The sequence below is a fragment of the Mustela erminea genome, chromosome 1 (genome assembly GCF_009829155.1).
Source record: "Mustela erminea isolate mMusErm1 chromosome 1, mMusErm1.Pri, whole genome shotgun sequence".
Taxonomy (NCBI): Eukaryota; Metazoa; Chordata; class Mammalia; order Carnivora; family Mustelidae; genus Mustela; species Mustela erminea.
The window spans coordinates 8,594,608-8,615,141 of record NC_045614.1 but is presented as its reverse complement, the minus strand read 5'-3'; the positions used below and the strand labels follow the sequence as shown (position 1 = coordinate 8,615,141).

The 20,534-nt window shown below is 59.5% G+C and overlaps 2 protein-coding genes across 7 annotated transcripts; one reads left to right on the top strand and one right to left on the bottom strand.

Moving 5' to 3' along the window:
- PRKCSH (protein kinase C substrate 80K-H) lies at window positions 1-11,286 on the bottom strand. 6 transcript variants are annotated; one of them, XM_032311760.1, is made up of 18 exons: window positions 11,001-11,106; window positions 10,460-10,612; window positions 10,151-10,267; window positions 9,493-9,588; window positions 9,337-9,394; window positions 8,338-8,455; window positions 6,763-6,892; window positions 4,103-4,187; window positions 3,421-3,499; window positions 2,696-2,782; window positions 2,220-2,411; window positions 2,049-2,148; window positions 1,513-1,582; window positions 1,150-1,239; window positions 883-957; window positions 690-789; window positions 444-608; window positions 1-330 (listed from the first exon to the last, which is right to left on the bottom strand). In XM_032311760.1, exons 2-17 carry the CDS (start codon window positions 10,533-10,535, stop codon window positions 462-464), a joined length of 1,620 nt encoding a protein of 539 aa, XP_032167651.1. In that variant the 5' UTR covers window positions 10,536-10,612; window positions 11,001-11,106; the 3' UTR covers window positions 1-330; window positions 444-461. The 6 variants fall into 6 exon arrangements, with proteins under 6 accessions (XP_032167651.1, XP_032167669.1, XP_032167661.1 ...); XM_032311778.1 differs by having other exon boundaries at window positions 2,241-2,411; XM_032311770.1 differs by having other exon boundaries at window positions 2,220-2,408.
- Window positions 11,287-11,535: 249 nt separating this feature from the next.
- On the top strand, window positions 11,536-20,503 carry CCDC151 (coiled-coil domain containing 151). Its single transcript, XM_032311817.1, has 13 exons — window positions 11,536-12,190; window positions 13,644-13,765; window positions 13,887-13,964; window positions 15,689-15,859; window positions 15,944-16,045; window positions 16,141-16,266; window positions 16,459-16,581; window positions 17,117-17,269; window positions 18,196-18,356; window positions 18,443-18,599; window positions 19,216-19,371; window positions 19,783-19,867; window positions 20,049-20,503. The coding sequence occupies exons 1-13, from the start codon at window positions 11,950-11,952 to the stop codon at window positions 20,165-20,167; spliced, it is 1,794 nt and encodes a 597-aa protein (XP_032167708.1). The 5' UTR covers window positions 11,536-11,949; the 3' UTR covers window positions 20,168-20,503.
- Window positions 20,504-20,534: the final 31 nt, after the last annotated feature.

Sequence of the window (20,534 nt, the reverse complement as noted above, 5' to 3'; positions counted from 1 at the left end):
TTGGGTGGGGGGATCGTGTTTATTGTTTTGAGGTCACAAGTCCAGTCACTCATCCCCACCGGGAAGGGAGGCAGACACCCTGGGCAGGGGTGGGCTTGGGGTGCCCAGAGTGGGCGAACTGCTTTATTCCACCTTTGGAGGCCGCTGGGGCCTGGGAGCGTGGCTGGGCCCTGCCTGGCCCCCCCGAGAGCAGGGCAGAGAGCAGGGCCCGGAGCTCCACTTGGTTCCGACCCCCGCTGGGTGGGTGAGGGGACCGGAGCGGGGGCCTTGGTCCACAGACAGCGGGGTGGGTGGGTGACACCGCTGGGGGTATTTCCGTGCCTTGAGGTTCTGGGGCCAGAGAAAGACCATGTGAGAGAGATGGAGACGGAGGCGGGGAGAGAAGTTTTGCTCAGAAACCGGCGCAACCCCAGGCGGTGGCGGCACCACAGCTTCCTGCCCACCTCAGCGCCTGGGGGCGGCTAGAGCTCGTCGTGGTCGCCATCGGCCGGCGGGTCGGGCGGCGGCTCCGCGCAGGCCGCCGGCGTCATCAGCTCCATGAGGTACTCGCAGCGGCTGGGCTCCGTGGTGCTGGTCACCACGGTCTCCTTTCCACACAGCAGGCGCACCTGGGATGGGCAGGTAAGGGCTCAGGTGGGCCTGGCCCCCTAACACCCGCCCCCCACAACCCCCAGGTCCCCGGCACTCACGGTGGTGGAGCGGTTGGGGCCCTGCCAGCAGCCCGTTCCCTGCTCGTACTTCATGGCGCTGAACTTGTCGTGGTCAGGGCCAGCCCATGAGCCCCAGGTGCTGTGGGAGAGCGGGGGTGGTGAGGGGCAGGGGCGCTGGCCAGGGCAGGGATGCTGGGGGAGGGGATCCATTCGACGCCCTCACCCCACTCACCCGAGGCTGGTGGGGGAGCCGCCGAGCTTGGGTTTCTGAGAGACGAGCTTGAAGGGACAGAGCCGGTAGACATACCTGTCACAGGACAGGGATGGTGGGCGGGGACACAGGACCCTAACCTCCCCCATGCGCCCACACCCAGGGCACAGCGGCACCTCAAACTCCGCCCACCGCCCTTGAGCCCATCCCCCCCCCTTCCTCGCTCAGGCTGGCGCAGGGCCCCGATGTCCACTCTCCACCCGCCCCGCTGGCCAGTTGGGGGCGCACTCGTTGGTGGTGAGCTCATAGCACTGGCTGTACAGGTAGGCAAACTCTCCGTTGGGGCCGAAGTCGAAGGAAATCTCCTGCTCCAAGTTCCTGGAAGGGGAGGCCAAGCCACTAAGGGGCAGCGTCATTCAGGACAACACAGGGAGGCCCACTGTGTTGTCCCACTCCAGCAGTGGAGGGCCACTCGGGGGCTGGGCTCAGGCTCCCCACCGTCTGGGGACCCTCCCCAGGGGAGCCACCCCTGTCTTAGCACACGTAGCCGGGGCAACTCCCCATTACCACCTCCTCTGGGGAGCTCAGCAGGGGGAGGCTGCCTGGCAGGTGGAGACATGGCCTTGCCCGGGCCAGCCCCCACCCTCTTACCTGATGGACTCCTCCATGTCCCTCAAGGACCGCTCAGCCTCCTCAAACTTGCTGCGGGCCTCCTGGGCGGCTGGAGGGGGTGGGCAGTGTGGGAAGAGGACTGAGGGGCCCCAACCGCCCCCATCCCGGAAGAAGAGGGAGGGGGTGCTCCGGACACACTTGCATCCCCCAGCTCCCAGGCCTGCTAGGCCACCCACCCCACCGCCCAGGCCTCCACAGCCTCAGGGCAGACCCCGCCCCGTAGCACAGGCTCTCCACTCCTGCGGAAGGAGGGCCAGGACTCCTGGGACCTCGCTGGCTCCCAGCCCTCCTGCCGGGGAGGCACAAACAAGCAGCAGCCGGAGGAGGTGGGAGGGCCCCTGGGGCCCATGGGGCAAGGATGGCTTCTCCAGGCCCCAGATGCCCCTCCCTAGGCTTGCTCAGGGCCAGTGCAAGCCCATCTTGGGAAGCCAGTGAGGCCCACGGTCCCCGCAGGTGCGGATCACCGGAAGCATGAAATCGGGCCGGGTCCCCTCCCTCCCCCGCCTGGCCCTCACCATCAATGAAGGCCTGAGTCTGCTCATCGTAGGGGGGCATTTTGTCCTCTTCCGTGGGGCTGGCAGCAGGCTGCGGGGGAACCAGTGGGGGTGGGGCCTCCTGGGGGAGGGGCAGAGTCAGCCGGCAACCCAGCCCCCACCCCGTCACCCCCTTCTCCCCCAAACACACACCTGGGGCTGCTCCCCCTGCACCTGGGAATCTTCCTCCTCCTCTTCCTCCTCCTCCTCCTCTTCCGTCTCCTCTTCGTCCTCATCCTCCTCTTCCTCTTCCACGGGCGGCGAGGGCACTGGGGGCTGCTCCTCCTTGGGCTCTGTCAGGTCAGGCTCAGAAGGTGCAGGCGGGGGGCTGCTGGGGAGCACCTGCTGGGTGTGCGGGTAATGGGTGCTACGGGCTCAGTGGTCTGCCCGCCTCCCGGCTAAAGTCCAAGCTCACACCATCACCCCATGGGCAGCCTCCGTGTCTCCGCCCCTTCCTAGGGGCCTGGAGGCGAGGGAGAGACAGCTGATGGGGGGGCCCTCCACGGAGGGAGCCTGGATGACCCAGCTGGCCAGGGTGGCCCTGTGCCAGAAGCAGAGGCAGTTCCTTTGTGAGGCATTTGGGGGGGACCCGGAGGGGGTACTGCATCTCCTCCCCTACCCCCACTGACCTCAGACCTGTACTTGTCCCTGATGGCAGCCCAGACGCGGTCGTAGAAGGCAGAAGCGTCAGTTTGCAGGTCTCCACCCAGCAGGGCCTGTGTGCGTGGTGGGGGCAGCGTCAGGGGCCTCCACGTGTGCCCCTGTGACCCAGGCACTCTCGAGTGGGGGCCTCAGGCTACGGTGCCAGGCACGGCTGTGCTCTGACCACCCAGGGCTAGGCCTGGGCACTGAGGCCGAGCAGCCCGAAGGGGGCAGCACAGGCCCATGGGAGAGAGGGCGGCCCCAGAGGAGAGGAACATGTGGGGTGGGGGGGAGAGAAACAGAGACAGAAAGGGAGAGGGAGCTCCAGAGCACCAGCAGCAGAGGTCACTGGGCCCCCGGGAAGAGGCAGAGGCCAGGGAGGGACAGGGAAGGAGCCACCAGCAGGGATCCAGCCCCAGTCAGGACAGACAGCCAAGGCCTGCACGGGAGGAGGGCAGAGTGGGGGCATGTGGGGCCAGGTGGGTGGGGAATCTGGCGTGTTCCTAACCGGTCCCAAAGGGCAGGGAGTAGAGCTGGGCTTCCAGCCTCCTGCCCCCCACCCCAGGCAAGGCCAAGCGGCACTGGCCATGCCAGGCACCCCGGCAGCCCTGGGAGCAGCCCCAGGCCAGCCTGGCCCCCCACCCCCGTGGCCCTGAGGTCACCCCGGGATGAGACCTCTACAAGTCCCAGGGCAGAGAGAAGGATGGGCTACCTGAGCCTCCCCTTCTGAGAGTGTCCCGTCACCGTCGGTGTCCAGCTCCGGGTGGGTCTGCAGCTCGGTGACCGAGACCCTGCAGGCGTGCACGGAGAGGCCGGCAGAGCGGTGAGGCCCACCGGCTCCAGGCACTGCTACCTGCTTCCTCTCTTGTCAGGGCCCTTCCCCTAGAACTTATTTTAGGACCTCAAAGTTGGGGGGGTGGGGGCAGAAGTTGGGAGGTGGTGAGCTCTGGGGTTGGGGTCGGAGGGGGGCCCAGCCCCATCTCCTGCCCTGGCCTGAGAACTCTGCAGCCTTCAAGGGGCTCAAAGGAGAGACAGAGACTCCCTGTTCCCGACAGCCCCCCTTCACTCAGCCGTTAGCCTGGGTCACCCAGCAAGTTCAGGGGCACAGTGGGATTAGAAGGGGTCTGGCTTTCGTCAAAGTGACCCAGGCCACAGAACGTGCTTGGGAAAAGTAATAGGACCCCCCAGCTACCTGACCTGGCTCCTTGGGTGGGGTGGGGAGGGTCCTTCATCTACCCTCAGCGTTTTTCTGCATCTGCTTTATACTTGAGTAACAAGGGCTGGGTCAGCTATGGTTTGGAACTCACTAGAGACCCGTGCGGGGCCGGGGGTGGGGGCTCAGGTGCCGGAGAGGGGGAGGGACCCCAGGCCCAAGGCAGGAGAGACAGACTCACGCCCCATCCAGATCGTCATCCAGCTCCTGGAAGGCGCTGGCCGCCATCTCCCGTTCCCGCTGCGCCCTGGAGGCAGCCTGCTGCTCTGTGGAGGGGCCAGCTCCGTCACCCACCGCCCCAAGGCCTGCCCCGCCCCAATGCCCCAGGTGTCCCACTGTACGCCTGGCCCCGCACTGGTGCCGAGTCAGGCCAAGGAAGAGCACAGAGCGGGGCTGGGAGCCATGAGCTGCCAAAGGCTGGCGAGGGCGGGAGCCAAGGAAGAGGCAAGAAGTGCCAATAGCGGGGAGACTCCGAAGTGGGGAGTTGGGGAGGATTTGCAGACATGGGGGGGTGGGGCTTGAAGGCACCCTGGGACCTTGGGTTTGAATAAGCAGGGGCTAGACTGTGCAAGCCTGGGAGGGAGATCACGCATCGGCCATGTCTGGGAGCCCCCAGGAGCAGCAGCCCGTGCGCCCCAGGCCCGCTCTCCAACACTGAAGGTCAAGATGGAGACTGGGGCGGGGTGTGGCCAAGACAGGAAGGCTTCCTGGGGGGTCCCAGGAGTGTCCCAGGAATGCAAGGGAACTGGGCTGTAGCCAGTTGCCACAGGGCCACAGATGGACCTCCACCTGGGTGGACGGTGCCCCCTCTGCTGGCCTGACCCCCACCAGATGAGCTGGACAGGAAAGCGGCCACCATGCCGCTCCAGGGATGGAGCCCACTCCGGGCCTCTGCTCAGCCGTCTACAACGGGCCCAGCGGGGTTCCCTTGGCCCCCCTGTGCCTCATCCCCAGAGGGCCCACCACGCCCCAGCAGACCAGGCTGGCAACTGTCCCTCTCCCAGACGAGAGTGTGAGGCTGGCTGGCTGAAGGGACCTGCCCACGGTCACTTGGCTGGCGAAGGGCAGGGCCAGGTGCAGAGACACAGGATGGGTTAGGAAGTCAGCTTCCACTGGGATGAACAGAGAGAGGAGACTCCCCAACTTCCCAGCGCTGGGCAGGAAGGCAGAGGCTGGGGACAGCTGTCTGAGTGGCGGGGCCTGAGTGTGCTTCTCAGCAGAGGGGAGGTACCTGCTGGACAGGGCCCAGGAAAGAGGGGACATAACAAAGTCCAGGGTCTCCCAAGAGCAGCGGGGGTGGGAGTCAGGGTCTGGAGGCAGAAATAGCCCTGCTGAGGGAAGAAGGGGAGGCTGCAGATGCCACTGGGGCTCTGGCCCAGAGGCCCCCCTGCTCACTTGCCCCTGGGCCATGGCTCCCACCACACTTGGGGTAAAAGCCCAAGTCCTCCCCACAGTCCCCAAGGCCCTGCTCTGGTCTCTCCCCCCCCCACTCTGATTCTCTCCCCTCCCTCCCTCCCTCCTGCCACATGGCCTCCTTGCTGTCCCTTAAAAACCAGACATGAGGCTGCCTCAGGGCCTTTGCACCTGTGCCCTCTGCCTGGCTCACTCTTCTTGGCAGGCAGGGGCTAGCTCCATCTCGTTCAGTGCTAAACTACTGGCACGTGGGGTGTGCCTGGCGCGCAGCAGGTACCCCATGAACACTGGATGAACTGCTGCATCACTGATTGTGAGGAACCAAGGAAGAGAGAGGAAGGGACAAAGAATGCAGCAGGTGCCGAGGGAGATGGAGATCAGCAGTGTGGACTCAGCGACGGGCTGCCCAGCTCCTGGTTACCAGCCCGGGGAGTAGCCACGGCCACACTTCCAAATCTCTTCCTGCAATGCCTGGTCCTCTAACTAGTCTGGAGGGGGTTTCTGGCCCACCTCTCCCATCTGGCCTGCTTCCACAGGGTGACCCCCACTGGAGAGACTGAGGACGAGACTCAAGGCTCACAATTTACCAGAATGGCAGCACAACCTGCCAAAATCAAGAAAATGCTGGACAGGGCGCCTGGGTGGCTCAGTGGGTTAAGCCGCTGCCTTCGGCTCAGGTCATGATCTCAGGGTCCTGGGATCAAGCCCTGCATCAGGCTCTCTGCTCAGCAGGGAGCCTGCTTCCCTCTCTCTCTCTCTCTGCCTGCCTCTCCGTCTACTTGTGATTTCTGTCTGTCAAATAAATAAATAAAATCTTTAAAAAAAAAAAAAAGAAAATGCTGGACAAAGTATAAAAAACCATCTTCAACTGACTGAAGTGACATAAATTGCCAGGGAAATAAACCATTCAGGAAGATTAAAGAACATGGAAGTTCCCAGCAAATCCGGAGATCTGTGCTGATGAGAATTTGTGAGACAAGGGAGAGGAAATCAAAGCCGCCCCCCATCCCATAACTAAGCTGTGACCTCACCCCAGGGTTGTCCCCTCAAGGAGAGGCTGGGCCAGAAATCCCCAGCCTGTGCTCCCACCTCAGTTCACGCTGCCTGACAGGTTGGAGGGGCCTCCGGCCTTTGCTTTAGATTCAGGAGGTCCCCCAATGGCAGTGTTCCCATGTGGCTGGCAGAAAGAAGAACATCTCCTCTCGGGAAAAAAATCCCTTCTGCTAGGGGGCAGATTATTCCTACGAATGACTTTCAAATGCAATGACCGACGCACAGGTGAGGCCAACAGAGTGCGTGGGGGACCGAGGCACCATGATCGACAGTCAGCAGACACGCGAGCCAACAGGTAATGAGCGGCGCTCCAGGGCCCAGGCGCTTCCCAGCCAGAGACAAGGGCCAGCCCTGGCCAGCCAGCCTGGAACATACCTTCCCACCGCTTCTGATGCTGGTCTTTGGCCTCCTTCTCTGGCTTCTCGGCCTCCTCCTTCACCAGGCGCAGCATCTCCACCTGGTCCTCCAGGGACTTCTTTCCAGCCTGTAGCTCAGCGAGCTTTTCCTGGGTAGGCGAAAGGCAAGATGCCATGTCTCCTGTTCTGCCTTCTTCCCGAGTGCTACCTCCCTGCCTCCACTCCACAGGGTGGCCACGGGTGACCTTCCCGAAGGTTCCCTTCCTGTGGTTCCCCCGAGCTCCGTGAAGAGAACCCTGAACACCTTGAGGCAGCCCCTGAGGGCCTGCCAAACCAGGCCCACCGCTCCAGCCGCAACTGCCCCAATGCTTTCTTACCCCACAGGGTCCAACTCCCCCGACAGCATTTAGATCCCCCACAGGCCCCCTGCCTCCCGTTCTTCACACATGCTTTCCCTCTGCCTAGAACACTCTGCATGGCTGACTCTGAATTATCCCACAGATTTCAGTTTAGATAGAGGCCTTCTCCTCCAGAAGCCGTCCCTGCTTCCTGCCTCCACAACAGGCGGGAGGAGGAGAGAGACCAGGCACAAGTCTCCTCTAGGCCTCACAGCCCCAACCCAAATGTCCCCTTTTCCAGTGGTTCTGAGTGTCACTTTGGTATCTGTCCCTCTCAGTGCACAATGGGCCCCTGAGGCAGCTCCAGGTCTGTTTCTAGTCTCTGCCCACTACACCGCAGCACATCCAGGGCCTCTGTGGATATTTCGAGAAGGAACGAGTGTGCTGTGGGGCCCCAAGCTGAAGGGTCTTAGCCTAAGCCGCGCCATGGGATCATTTTCGTCCTAATGCCCTGCCCCACACCTCAGCCTGGGCTGTTCCCAGGATCCTCCTACCGCCCCCCTGAGGGCAAAAGTCACTCAAAGCCAACCTCATTGCATGGCTTCCCCACTATCCTCTGAACCCAGAGAGGACATCACTGCTTTCCCCCCAACCCCCAACCTCAGGAGGGGCCTGACCAGCCAGGGCATAGAGGGGAAAAAGACTCAGAACCTTCCCTGGGCAGAAAAACAGAGCTGAAGTCCTTCTGCGAAGAGCCTGGCGGAAGTCCAAGGACAGGGCTGAGGACTCTGACCCATCCGGCAGCCCAGGGGGTGGCCTGGGCACACGATTTCTTCCAGCCCTTGCAGCACTTGCCCTATAGAACTACCCAGGCTGCTGCGACAACGTCTTGAGTCCTCCCCTCGAACAGGGAGGTCGCATGGTTACTGGCCTCATCCTCCAGATGAGGGCACCACAGAACTAGGATGCAGCTAGGCGCCCCTCCTATTCTGAGATGCAGGAGGAGAGCTCCTCTGAGCCCACTTCAGCCCCTCAAGGTTCTGCAAAACACCCATGCTGACCACCACCTGGTAATGGCTTAACTAACGACTGAACAGCCAACAGACAAATGGATAAACCAAGGCACACACAGACGGTAACTGGCCCTGGGACTCCACTAGTCAGGGGCGGGTGTCAATCCCACCCAGCCTCGCCAGCCCCAGACTCTAGGCCTCAGGGCCCAGAATGTTGTGGGCTGTCCCCACAGGGTCTCTTACCTGCTTCTCCTCCCGAGCCTTCTTCCAGTCCTCAATAAGGATCTTCTTCAGGCGGAACCCCTCTCTCGTGACCTCTGCCATCTGCTGCAGTGTCTCTCTCTCCTTCCGGCCCTTCTCTCTGGGGTGGAGGGAACACACGAGCACCCCCAGAGAGGCCCTTAGGGCTCACCAGCTTGGCCTCTTCCAAAAGGGCTCAACCCACCTGCAGCCCGCCCCACGGGGGAAAACATAAAGAGCAAAGCCTCCTTCCCCCTCTTCCCCAGGCTCAGAGCTCTTCATCCCTGTCCCCGAGCGGAGGGATAGTGGTCAGAGTTTGCTCACTGTAGGGACCTGGGAGAGGGGCTGGGGAACGCTCGTGTGGGGCTAGAGGTTGGCCCCCAAAAGAGAAAGAAAAGCACAGAAATCAGACTCCTGGAGGAGAAGGCCATCTGATGGGTAACTGGGTTGCCCCTGACCCACCCTGTACCTAAAAGATCTCCCATAAGGCAAATTTACAAAAGTATTGGGATTTTCAGCTTCTCTGAAAAATGAATCTAGCTTGGCCGCCTGCCTTCAACTGACCAAAGTCAAGGGGCAAGTGTTTCCTTTAGATGCCACAATGCCCACCACTCTCTACTGCCTCACACTCAGCCACACTCAGGGCATTTCAGTTTTCAGGGTCTGCCACGAGAGCGGAGTGATTCAGAGATGGGAATCTCAAGTCAGACCGGCCTGGGTTCAAGTCCCGGCTCTGATCTGACCTAGATGTGGGAACCTTGGGGAAGTCACTTTTTATCCTGAGCTTGACTTTTCTCATCTGCTGAACTGGGAAACAACCGTGCCCGCTTCTGGGCCGGGGATGGAGTGGTGATGTGGGGTTCATTGACAAGGCCCTGGCAGAGTGAGCACTTGATGGACCAAAGCAGAAAAGAGAGGGGCTTGCTCCACTGGATGGGGTGAGGCTAGAACCCTGGGGAGGGGAGGGGGGGCGGGGGAGGGCAGCAGCTGCCAGCCACATACTTGCAGGTGTTCTCACAGACGATCCCGCTGTTGTATTCATCGGTCCCGTCACAGCAGTCTGAGAGCAGAAGCAGGCATGGGGTCAGACCCGGCCGTGGCTCCTCCCTACTCCCCCGCCACCACCAATTTCCCCAACCCTGGTGTGATCTCACTCACCACAAACTCCATCGTTGACCCATCGGGAGGAGATGTACAGGGCTTTGTAGCCAGTGTTGGTGCAGTGGAAGCTGCCGTTAGGACAGGCGGCTGTACCTGTGGGAGGAAGGTCGTTTTCCAGGTGACCTCAGGGCTAACTCATCACATCCACCCACAGACAGATTCCCCGGACACGTGCACACACACGGCACGTGAGGACCACCGATGCACAGAAAGGGAAGGAAGGGCCTCGGGGACTGAAATCAAACTCTCCCATGTTCTCCTCTGCCTCTCACCAAGGCCCTCAGAAAGAGGCCCAGCCCACTGCTCTATCCCTTGCCTCCACTTCTGTCTTTGTCTGCCCTTCAGTCCCACCTTCTCTCCCATCTCTAGGTATTTGCACCTGCTGGCACCTCCACTTTCAGCACACTTCAGGGTTCAGTGGAGACTTCCCGACCCCGGGGGCTGGGCGGGGCTCTCTGGGCTCCCCCAGCAGCTATGACCCTCCTCACCAAACCACTCACTCCTATGCCTGCTTTCCCCCACTCAGCAGGGAGCCATGGGAGGGCAGGGCTGGGTCTGTATGTCTTGGTCACTACCGCACCGCAGGGGGGCTGGCATTTCCCAGGCACTCAGAAAACCTGGAATGAATGAATGAATGAACAGAGAAAAGACTCACCTGGCTCATCTGAGCCATCCTTGCAGTCACAGTAATCATCATTGACCTGATCAAAAGGGATGGTGGCAGAGCCGTCCAGGCAAGTGAAAGGCTTGGACTCGTCATAGAAGTGATGGTCTGGGATGGAGGAGGTAAGGGGCTCATCAGCCCAAGGCACGAAGAGGCCCTCTCAGCCGCTGAGTATTGCCACCTTCCCTACCCAGAGGCCAGGAAACTGAGGCAGAAGGCTCAAAGTGTCTATCCCAGGGGCCAAGTCGGCCCCTCCCACACCCTACCCCCACCTCCAGCCACCTCCAGTGGCGGACTCACTGGTAAGGGAGACGCCCCGGGGCCTCTTGACCTCCACGGCCCAGCACAGGGGCAGCAGCAACAGGAACAGTAACATCTCGCAGAAGCTCGCGGGCCGGAAAGAGGTTCTGGGGGGAGGAAGCCGGCCGCGGGGAGATGTGCTGTGCACCCACGCTGCGGCAAGAAAGGGACCGCCGGTCAGTGGGAGAGGGCTACTTCCAGCCGAAGGAAGGCACCTCTTCCTCCGGCCAGCTGGAATCCTCCATCGCTTCCGGGCAATGGGGGCTCACTCTGCTTCCAATATAGGCGGGGTGGGGGTCTCTCCCCAGTCTTGCCCAGAGGGAGTCTCATTTTTTTCTTATCAAGGGGGAAGGCTCAAAACCTCCGCTCCCTGCCCGGGGAGGGGCGCGGATGAGTAGGGTTGGTGAGCTATCCAATTCCCGCCAATTGGCCAAAGGGGTTAACAGTCTCCCACTCTACCGACGAACACCCTCGAGCTACCCCCAATAAGAAATTGGGGTGACCCCCACCACCCCACCCCGCGCGTTAATTCACCACCTACACGAGGCCGGGGCAAAGGTCAATATCCACCGCGCCCCCCAGCCCAGCAGCCAACCGTTCCTCCAGAAAAAAGAAAGCGGAAATATGTGGGACGCGTCACTTCCGGCGTCACGCCGCTCGTGCGGAGCGGCGACCCAAGGGTGCCATGTTGAGAGTGGCATATGGGGGAGGGGTGGGCTGGAACCCAGACGGCCATCTTGGATAGGACTGTGAAGCCCTAGAGAGGATCGTTCTGATGGTTCGCGCTTAATGGCGGCGTTCCGTTCCTCCATCTTGGGAGTGGCAGGTTCTGCAGCCGGAAAAGAAGGTTCCTGAAAAATGCCCTGGAAACCCAGCGGAGTGGTGTTGCGGGAGTGGGGGGATGCTTTAAAAAAAAAAAAAGTAGGGGGTGCCTGGCTGGCTCAGTCCGGGAGCGGGACTGTTGATCTTGAGGATGTGGGTTCCAGCCCCATATTAGGTGTAGAGATTACTCAAAAATAAAAAAAAAAAATTCTTTTTTAAAGTAGGGGTTGCCTGGCTGGATCCGACATAGACCGTGTGACTCTTGATCTCAGGGTTCCAGGTTCCAGCCCCACCTAGGGTGTAGAAATTACTCAAAATAAAACGCAAAAAAAAAAAAAAAAAAAAAAAAAAGATGAGCAGGTGACCCCAAAGTACTCCCCTCCTAATATCCAGCCGAGAGGCTTGGCCAGCCCGCAACTGGGCCGCCCCTCTGCACAGCGTTAGCCAATGAAAGCGGTGGTGTGGAACGCGGACGGTTTCCATGGGAGCGCTGGAAGGAGGGGGCGGGGCAGAAGTTACCCAGCAACCGGGAAATGCTGAGAGGCCCCGCCAAGCGGTCGGAAAGTGCATTCTCCCAGAGCCCGGGGAACCCGTGCTGACGGATCCAGGACCGGGGCAATTGCTATTTGCCACCCTAATCCCCAGGGACCCTAGGCCCCAACCCAGTCATGACGTCTCCCCTGTGCTGGGCGGCCTCCACCAACATCCCGCCTTCTCAGGACCAGGTTTCGACCTCCCGCAAGGTCCAGGGCAGTCAGACTAAGGCCCAGCACAGTCACTCCCAAGTAAAGGGTGTGCCCCAGGCCTGGCTTCCACTCCATTCCAAGGCGGGACCCCTCCATGTCCTTCGGGGCAAGTCTGCTGTGCACACGCAGGTGGCAGAGTTACAAAGGAAGATACAACTGTTAGGTAAGACAGCTCGAAAGGGCACAAAGAATCAGGAGTCAACAGTGCCCGCCCAGCCCTGCGACCAGGCACTGTGTGACAAGGGCCTTCCACCGGTCTTCATCCGGGTGGCAAAAACGGGAGGCAAAAACTCATACTTGTTCATGGTTTTCCTCATCTCTCTTATGGAATCTTTCCTATGCTCAGAACCAACTAGACTGTGTTTCATACTTTCCTGTAATTTCAACTCTTCTACCACGCATTGGCGGGGCGGGGGGGGGGGGCGTGGGGGGGGGTCGTTGGTAAAGAACACAGATTCTAAAACCAGATTTCCTGGGTTCAAATCTTGGCTCGGCTCTGCTCTGCAAAGACTGATCTTAGGAGACGATGAGTAGCCTAAGTGCTGTCAATTTCTCTATTCATAAAATGGGGATAGTAAGGGGAGCCTGGGTGGCTCAGTGGGTTAAAGCCTCTGCCTTCTGCTCAGGTCATGATCCCAGGGTCCTGGGATGGAGCCCCACATCGGGCTCTGCTTAGCAGGGAGCCTGCTTCCGCCTCTCTCTCTCTGCCTGTCTCTTTGCCTACTTGTGATCTCTGTCTGTCAAATAAATACATAAACAAACTCTTTTTTAAAAAATGGGGATAGGGACGCCTGGGTGGCTCAGTTGGTTGGACGACTGCCTTCGGCTCAGGTCATGATCCTGGAGTCCCGGGATCGAGTCCCGCATCGGGCTCCCAGCTGCATGGGGAGTCTGCTTCTCCCTCTGACCTTCTCCTCGCTCATGCTCTCTCTCACTGTCTCTCTCTCTCAAATAAATAAATAAAATCTTTAAAAAAAAAAATGGGGATAGTAAGAGTACAACCCCATAAGGGGTTGAAATGTACAAAGTGCCGAGAACAGTGACTGGCACATAGTAAAACACTATAAAGTGTAAACCGATGTTTCTCAATGGAAGAGGGCTATTTTGCTCCACAGTGGGCACTTGGCAATACCTGGACACATTTTTGGCGGTCACATTGTTAGGGGTGGGGGTCATCCAGCGGCCAGAGGCCAGGGACTCTGCTCCTCATCTGACAATTCATGGGACAGCTCAAAACAAATAATTATCTGTTTCAAATATCAGTTGTGCCAAGGTTGGAAAATTCTGATGTGAACCATTATGGTAACTATTATTATTAGAAGGTAATCTTGCACAGTAGTTGAAAGTATAGGCTCGGGAATCAGACATCTTGTGATCTTGAACAGTCTAATAAACCTGAGCCTTGTCATCTGTAAAGGGGTATGATATGGATATGTACCTGTTGACATATGGTATTTGACAGCTGGAAGGTTCTTTGTCCAGCATCGAGTATATGACAAGTGTTCCCACTGAAGTATCGTTGCGATATTAAGTCAACGATAACAAAAACAGCTTTCCTCTGGGAAGCCCCCGACCCCCTATGACACACTTGGCTTGTGTACCTCATATGACCTCAGAGGGTGACCGGAAGGCCTTTTATGAGAGCACCCAGTGGAACATCAAGAAGAATCAGGAGACCATCAACCAGCTCCAGGAGGAGACCAGGGTCCTGCAAGTTCAGCTGGCGGACCTGCTGCAGGTGAGGATGCTGAAATGGTCAAAGGGTCTCGAAGAGTCAGGGCAGTGTCCCCAGTGGGGCAGGGCGCTGCCTCAGGTTGGGGTGGTCTTCATGAGTAGTGACTGGGCTCCTCTCCTTGCAGGGAGATGAGAAATTGGTCCAGGCGGTGATTCGGGAGTGCAAGTCAGAGAAGCCGTATTTAAAGAACAGGACAGGACAGGTTTGCGCCATCCCAACTCCACTGACCCTCTCCCTTCTCCCTTCGTTTCCAACTTGTGTCCCCTCCCCACTGGACTCTCTGACTCATCTCACCTTCTCCAATCCTTTCTCCACCGCTAATTTATTCACTCAATTAATCTTTATCACACACCGACCACGTATAGGCATGATATTCGGTATTGGGGACTATGCAGTAAAAAAACAAAACACCAAACCAAACTCCACTTCCCAAACCTTCATATCCTAGTGGGGAAAAGAGAGTGGAGGAAAACAAAACAAAACAAAAACAAGAACAAAATAAAAACACCAAGAACAAATGCAGAAATAAAGTAATTTCCAGGAGTGACCAGAAATAAACAGAAATAGATAGGGGCAGAGGTTTGCACCTTTTTTTTTTTTTTTTAAGATTTATTAACTTAGCACAAGCATGAGCAGGGGGGTGGGACAGGCAAAGGGAGAGGGGAAGCAGACACTCCACTGAGCGCGGAACCCAACACAGGGCTAAATCCCAGGACCCCAAGATCATGACCTGAGCCAAAGGTGGGCAACCAGCTGAGCCACCCAGGTGCCCCAAGGGGTTTGCACTTTAGATTGGGTTGGGGAGGTCAGGAAAGCCACCTCTCTCTAGGACATTGATATCTGTGCTGAGAATGAGACAGGCAGGAAATGATTTGGGGAAAAGCAATCCAGGCAGATGGAACAGCAAGTGCGAAGTCCCTGAAATAGAAGCAAGGGAGTAGAGCATTGGAGACACAGGCCTGGCCAGTGTGGCTGGATGGGAGTGCTTGAGCAGGGCTCTGTAGGAGATGAGGTCAGTGATGACTGGATGGCTCAGTGTGTTAAGCCTCTGACTATAGCTCAGGTCGTGCTCTCAGTGTCCTGGAGCTGAGCTCCATATCAAGACCTGGAGTCCGCTTGTCCCTCCGCCCCTCCTGCTCAGGCTCTTTCTCTCCTCAAAGTAATAAATAAAATCTTTAATTAAAAAAAAAAAAGAAGAAGGTCAGCAGGGGCTGAACCTTCCAGCAGGCTCAAGAGTTTAGATTTTATGATGTAGAGTGTGAGGAAGCAGAGGGAAGCTGCGGGGAGGTCCTCCAGGAGAAGACGGTGTTGGCTGCACTTCGACAAAAATGGTGGAAACAGGAAGAACGGGGTAGCTCTGGGAAAACCTTGGAAATAGAACAAAGCATTGCTAATGAGCTGGCTGTAGGTGGGATGGAAGAAGTGAGGGTGAGGACATCGGGTTTGGGGGACTTGCGTGCCTGGAAGGATGAAGCTGCCACGCGCTGACATGGAGAAGAAGAGTCCAGGAAGGACTTGGGGAAAGATCATGTACTCGATTTTGGACACAATGGTTTTGAGGTGTCTGGATGGCAGTGTAGATATAGGTATATGAGCCTGCAGTTCCCGGTGTGGGGAAGGGGCGCTTAAACGTGGATGTTCTCAGCTATGGTGAGTTTTCAGACCCTGAGCCTGGATAGGTCCATGGAGGGGGTGGGTGTGAACAGAGTTGAGAAGCCTCAGAGGCTGTCTCTCCTTGGGCCCAGTAAGGGAGAAGGGCAGCCAGGGTGGCAAGTTGGGTGGTGGGAAGATGATCTGCAGGAGCAGGGGGGCCGCTGGGTCTGATGCCGCAGAGCCCGGGGAGAGGAGAAACAAGATCTGGAGGAGAAGGGGAGGAAGGCTTAGGTGGGAGGGTTCAGGCTGCCGCTTGGGCTCGCCTCTCTCCAGCAGGCCCTGGAGCACCTGGACCACCGGCTGAGCGAGAAGGTGAAGCAGCTGAACGCGCTGCGGCACCAGCTGGGCGTGCGGCAGAAGTGGCTGGAGGAGCTCCAGCTGCGGCACAGCCTCCGCCAGCTGGAGATGGCCGAAGCGCAAAATAGCAACACAGAGGTGGCCAAGGTGAGGCCGGTTGAGGAGGGGTGGGGATCCCGAGGAGAACTGCAGAGGGGAGGGGAACTCGGCCCAGCCCTGCTTCCCATCTAGACCATGCGGAACCTGGAGAACCGCTTGGAGAAGGCCCGGATGAAGGCAGAAGAAGCCGAACACATTACCAATGTGTACCTGCAGCTCAAGGCCTATCTCCAAGTAAGGACCAGGGCGACTTGGGGGATGGGGTGGAGGCAAGTCGGAGGGCCAGCCTGCAGAGGGACAGCGGTCACGGGCCTGTCCCCCACCCGCAGGAGGAGAGCCTTCACTTGGAAAACCGGCTGGACCTCATGGAGGCGGAGGTGGTGAGGGCAAAACGCGAGCTAGAGGAGCTGCAAGTGGTGAACCAGGAGGCGATCAACGCCCGGGACATCGCCAAGGTGCCAGCCTGCCAGGCCCTGGGGTTCCCACCCAGACGCCTTGGTCTTTTGGCCCCAGAATCTGAACCCCAGCTGTCCCCGAGCTCCTCCCGCCTACCTCCCAAGACCCTGCACCCTGGCCCAGCTGTGTCCCCCAGCCCTAAGCCTCGATAGGTACCAGCTGGTCCTGCTGTCCCCCGGCCCTGCCTCCAGAACCAGCTGCAATATCTGGAGGAGACCGTGTTCCGGGAGCGCAAGAAGCGGGAGCGCTACATAACCGAGTGCAAGAAGCGCGCGGAGGACAGGAAGCTGCAGAACGAACGCATGGAGCGCAAGGTGGGCGTGTCCACAGGTCCCGGGGTGCAGCCCCAGCCTAGACCTCACTTCGCAGGTACCGCTACACCCCTAAGTCGATCCATACCCTAGACCTTCCCGGCTCTTAACATTTCTCCGGACTCCGCCCTCATCTCCACTGGATGCCTAGGGCTCCTCCCACTTCCCTGACCCCGCCCTCCCTCCATCCGATTGCCTTGTTTGGAGGAGCTTCCACATCGCCCCTCACTCACCGATCCTTCCTATCCATCCCCACCCGATTACACCGCGCCCCACTCCTAAATCTGGCCCCGCCTCTAGCCCGCCCCTTACTCGAGGTCCCGCCCCCGCTCCCTTGACCCCGCCTCTTCGCCCTGCCTCTGAGGCTGCCCATAGCTGATCAGCCCTTTACTGCACTCCTGACCCCAGGCTGGGTTCCCTGACCTGGCCCCGAGCCTTTACCCTGTCTCCCCAGTTGGGCCCCGCCCTCTCCCGGCTCCCCCTCTCTGGCCTCTACCCCAAATCCTTGCCTGAAAGCTGACTCCCGCCCTGTGAGCAGACCCAGCGTGAACACGTGCTGCTGCAGTCCGAGGATTCGACCCAGGACAGCCTGCGCGCCAAAGAGGAGGAGCTGAGGCAGCGCTGGAGCATGTACCAGACAGAGATGCTTTTTGGCAAGGTCAAGGACGCCACCGGCGTGGCCGAAACCCACGTGAGTGCTGCCCGCTGCCCGCAACCCTCCCCGCCCTCTAGTTCTGTTCAGACTGAGCCCAGGCCCGTGAGGCCAACAAGCGCAGCCTCCTGCTTCTGCAGCCTCAAAGACACTCCTCCCTCCTCCAGCCTTTGCCCCGTTTTGCTGCTGCTCCTCCCAGCAAAACCCAGACTAGCTGTCTACCCGGGCCATCAGTCCCTTTCCTGCTTGCTCTTATGCGGGTGCTAACTTCTTGGGCATGTCAGCTCTGTGAGAACTGCGAGTTTGGTCTCTCCTGTGTCTCCAGTCCCTGTAACAGGGTCTGGGGCTCAGTAGACTGCCCGGTGCCACTCTCAGACCCTGGGCCCTGCGGTTTGCAGCGTTTTCCTTGCCATTTGCTAAGACCCTTATGTTTTCCACGGGCGGATGCTGATCCCACTGGGCCCCAGTCCAGTTTCTCCCCTTTGTGCACTCTTCCACTGCTACTTCTCCCATAGGGTAACTAACCCCCCGAGGAGTTCTGCGGACTCGGGTATGGGGTCATGTGGGGCAGTGTGGCCTGGCACCTTCCCAGAAATTGGCCTGGTGGGCAGCTAGCTCCCGAGATTGGCCTTATTTCCTCCACGGATTGCGCAAGATTCGCAGTCACAGTGTGGATGGCGGGTTGATTTTGGAAAGCAATGATGCTCATTGCTACCCTTCACCACACACCGATCTGGGCTGATTCAAATTCCTTACATAGACAAGGGCCTGGCAAAAATTATGTGTTGGGGGGCTGCACATCCTTGAGGCAGCACTGAGTCTGAATCACGGAGTCCTTAAACATCGCTGTGCAGAAGCCACCAGCTTAGGCCATCTGTCCTGCGTGCCCAGAGGAAAGGAAGAGGGGTTGTAGTCAGGCCTTCCAGGCCTCCCTCTGACCTGAGAAGGGGCCGGGTGGCCCACAGGCGGTGGTGAGGCGGTTCCTGGCACAGGGTGACACCTTCACACATTTGGAGACGCTCAAGAGCGAGAACGAGCAGTCGCTGGTGAGGCTGAAGCAAGAGAAGCAGAGGTTGCAGCGAGAGCTGGAAGACCTCAAGTACTCCGGGGAGACCACAATTGTGAGGTGAGGCCTGGGTGCCCAAGGGAGAGGCTGGGGGGCCCTCCCAGCTCGGAGGCACTCTCCAGGGGTGACCTCCCAACTGTCTGTAGTCAGCAGAAGCTGCAGGCTGAGTTGCAGGAGCGCCTCAAGGCGGAAGAGCAGCGGCGCACTGAGGCACAGGATGAGCTAGAGCGCGCCATGTGGGCGGTACAGACGATCAAGGAGGGCCTCGAACACCTGGCGGGCAAGATGAACCACATCACATTGGTAGGCCTGCGCACTTTCCCACCTCCCCCAGCCCGCCACCCCTCGCCTAGGTAGCTCAGCGCAGAACCTTCTGCAGCCCAAGGCGGTGGGTTCCTGACCCTACTCAAAGGGGACCGACCCTGGGCCCTGTCCAGGATGTCAGAAGCCCACCGAGAGGGGACACCCAGCCCCACTCCTCAGAGTCCCCACCTGCGGTTCCTGCGGGGAGACCCCCTTACTTCTCAAGAGGCTCAGGACTTCGGAGACCCTGTTGCATCTTCACGGGAAGGTCCCATTTTGCCTCCCCACGCCATACCTCAGAGACCCCCACCACAACACTGCGACGGGGGGCGCCCCACACTGCCCGTAGCAGAGGCCCATTTTTTTTCCCCAAAAGTCATCCCCGAAATGACTTCTGTTGAGTTATTACCCCCTTCCTCCACACAAACTCTTCGTTCACCCATTGTCCTTGGTCTCCGGAGTTCAGAGGCCCCGCCCCACAGGCGCTAGCCCCACCCCCGTTGGTCGTCCCTCGCTTTCGAAAGCCTAGCTCGAGGAGGGTAAAGCTCCGCCCCTGGCGGAACACGCCCCCGAGGCCCGCCCCCTCTAAGCTGAGTCGGCTCCGCGCCCGCCGCAGGTGGAGGGCCCTTTCGCGGGAAAGGAGCTGGATCCCCAGGCAGGTAACTATCTGCCAGACCTGCTGGGCGTCGTGGAAGAAAAGCTTCTGAAGCTGCAGGCACAGCTCGAGAGCCATGACGTGCCCGAGATGCTGCGCCACCTCACCGACCAAGAGGTCCGAGTACAGCCAGAGCGGGGCTGAGGATGCAGGGGCAGAAAACCGGGGAGCCTGTGGGTGGGAAATGACCTTTACGGACAATCTGTGAGGTTTGAGGAGACAGGAGAACTTCCAGAGGGCCCGCGAGGCCAGTGGGCAGGGCTGGGGAGTGTGTGCACGTGCGCGGGTAAGGGGGGAATCAAGGGGCGAAAACCCTGAGATCAGGGGCGGTCAAAGGGGCGGGGTTGGGTAGCCGGGGAGCTCGAAGAACGAGTCAGTCGGCTGGGCTCGAGAAAAGCTCGAAGAGGAGTGGGCAGAGGGGTCGTGTGGACTCAGGGTATATCTTAGAATGGGGTGAGGAGGGGATACAGAACGCCCCTGCAGCCTCTACCGCACCCACTCTCGCCTCCCGCTCCGTTCCTCCCCCAGTTCTACTCCACCCTAGAGGGAAAGCTGCCCTTGTACAACACCCGCATCACCCTGCCCCTTGCCAGTCTCAAGGACAAGTTCTTCGGTCAGTACGGTCAGGGAAAAGAGGCGGGGCTGGGGGCCCAAGCCGACCCAGGGAAAGCCGTGCGAGGCCTGGCGGGGGGCCAAGTTGGGGGGCGGGGCCAAGTTGGGAACGGGTGGTAAAGACCGGGAAGGGAAATCTGAGCCAAGAATGGGAACCCGGATCCCCTCACTGCCCTGCGCAGACGAAGAGGAAAGTGAGGAGGAGGACAACGACGTGGTGAGCCGCGCGGAGCTTAAGATTCGTTCCCAGAAACTAATTGAATCCCGCAGCAAGAAACGCAATCGCTCGAAGAAGACCTAGACTCACCCTTGCGTCCACCTGGCGCTTCCGGGCCCCTGCGGAGCTCCCAACCCCTCTGGGTCCAGCCTCGGGCGCATGGGCCCCTTCAAGGGCTAAACGCAGCCGAGGCAAGGGAGCAGAACGGGCCCGTGGCGCCCGGGAGTAGAGAAGGGGGCCGGGCCACCGGATGTTCCCACAGTAAATCTACAAGGCGAGCCTGTGCTGGCCTCAGAGTCGCTCAATAAAGGTCACCAATCAACCCCCTGGGTATTTGCCTCTCCTTGACCCTGCGCCGCTGCAAAGACTGCTGCCCTTAAAATCCAGGACCCAGACTCCACCTTCTCTGACCTGGGGAGTACGGACTCCCCATCAGCTGGGGACACAGACT

Bases quoted from the DNA above. Each gene is read 5' to 3' on its own strand.
- CCDC151 (XM_032311817.1), top strand. From the start codon at position 11,950: ATGACGTCTCCCCTGTGCTGGGCGGCCTCCACCAACATCCCGCCTTCT. The intron at 13,766-13,886 runs GTGAGGATGCTG...CTCTCCTTGCAG, and splicing joins AGCTGGCGGACCTGCTGCAG to GGAGATGAGAAATTGGTCCA. The intron at 16,046-16,140 runs GTAAGGACCAGG...CCCCACCCGCAG, and splicing joins AGCTCAAGGCCTATCTCCAA to GAGGAGAGCCTTCACTTGGA.
- PRKCSH (XM_032311795.1), bottom strand. From the start codon at position 11,271: ATGGAGGAACGGAACGCCGCCATTAAGCGCGAACCATCAGAACGATCC. The intron at 9,589-10,150 runs GTGAGTCTTTTC...TTCCTCCCACAG, and splicing joins GGATGGCTCAGATGAGCCAG to GTACAGCCGCCTGTCCTAAC. The intron at 6,893-8,337 runs GTAAGAGACCCT...TCGCCTACCCAG, and splicing joins AGGCTCGGGAGGAGAAGCAG to GAAAAGCTCGCTGAGCTACA.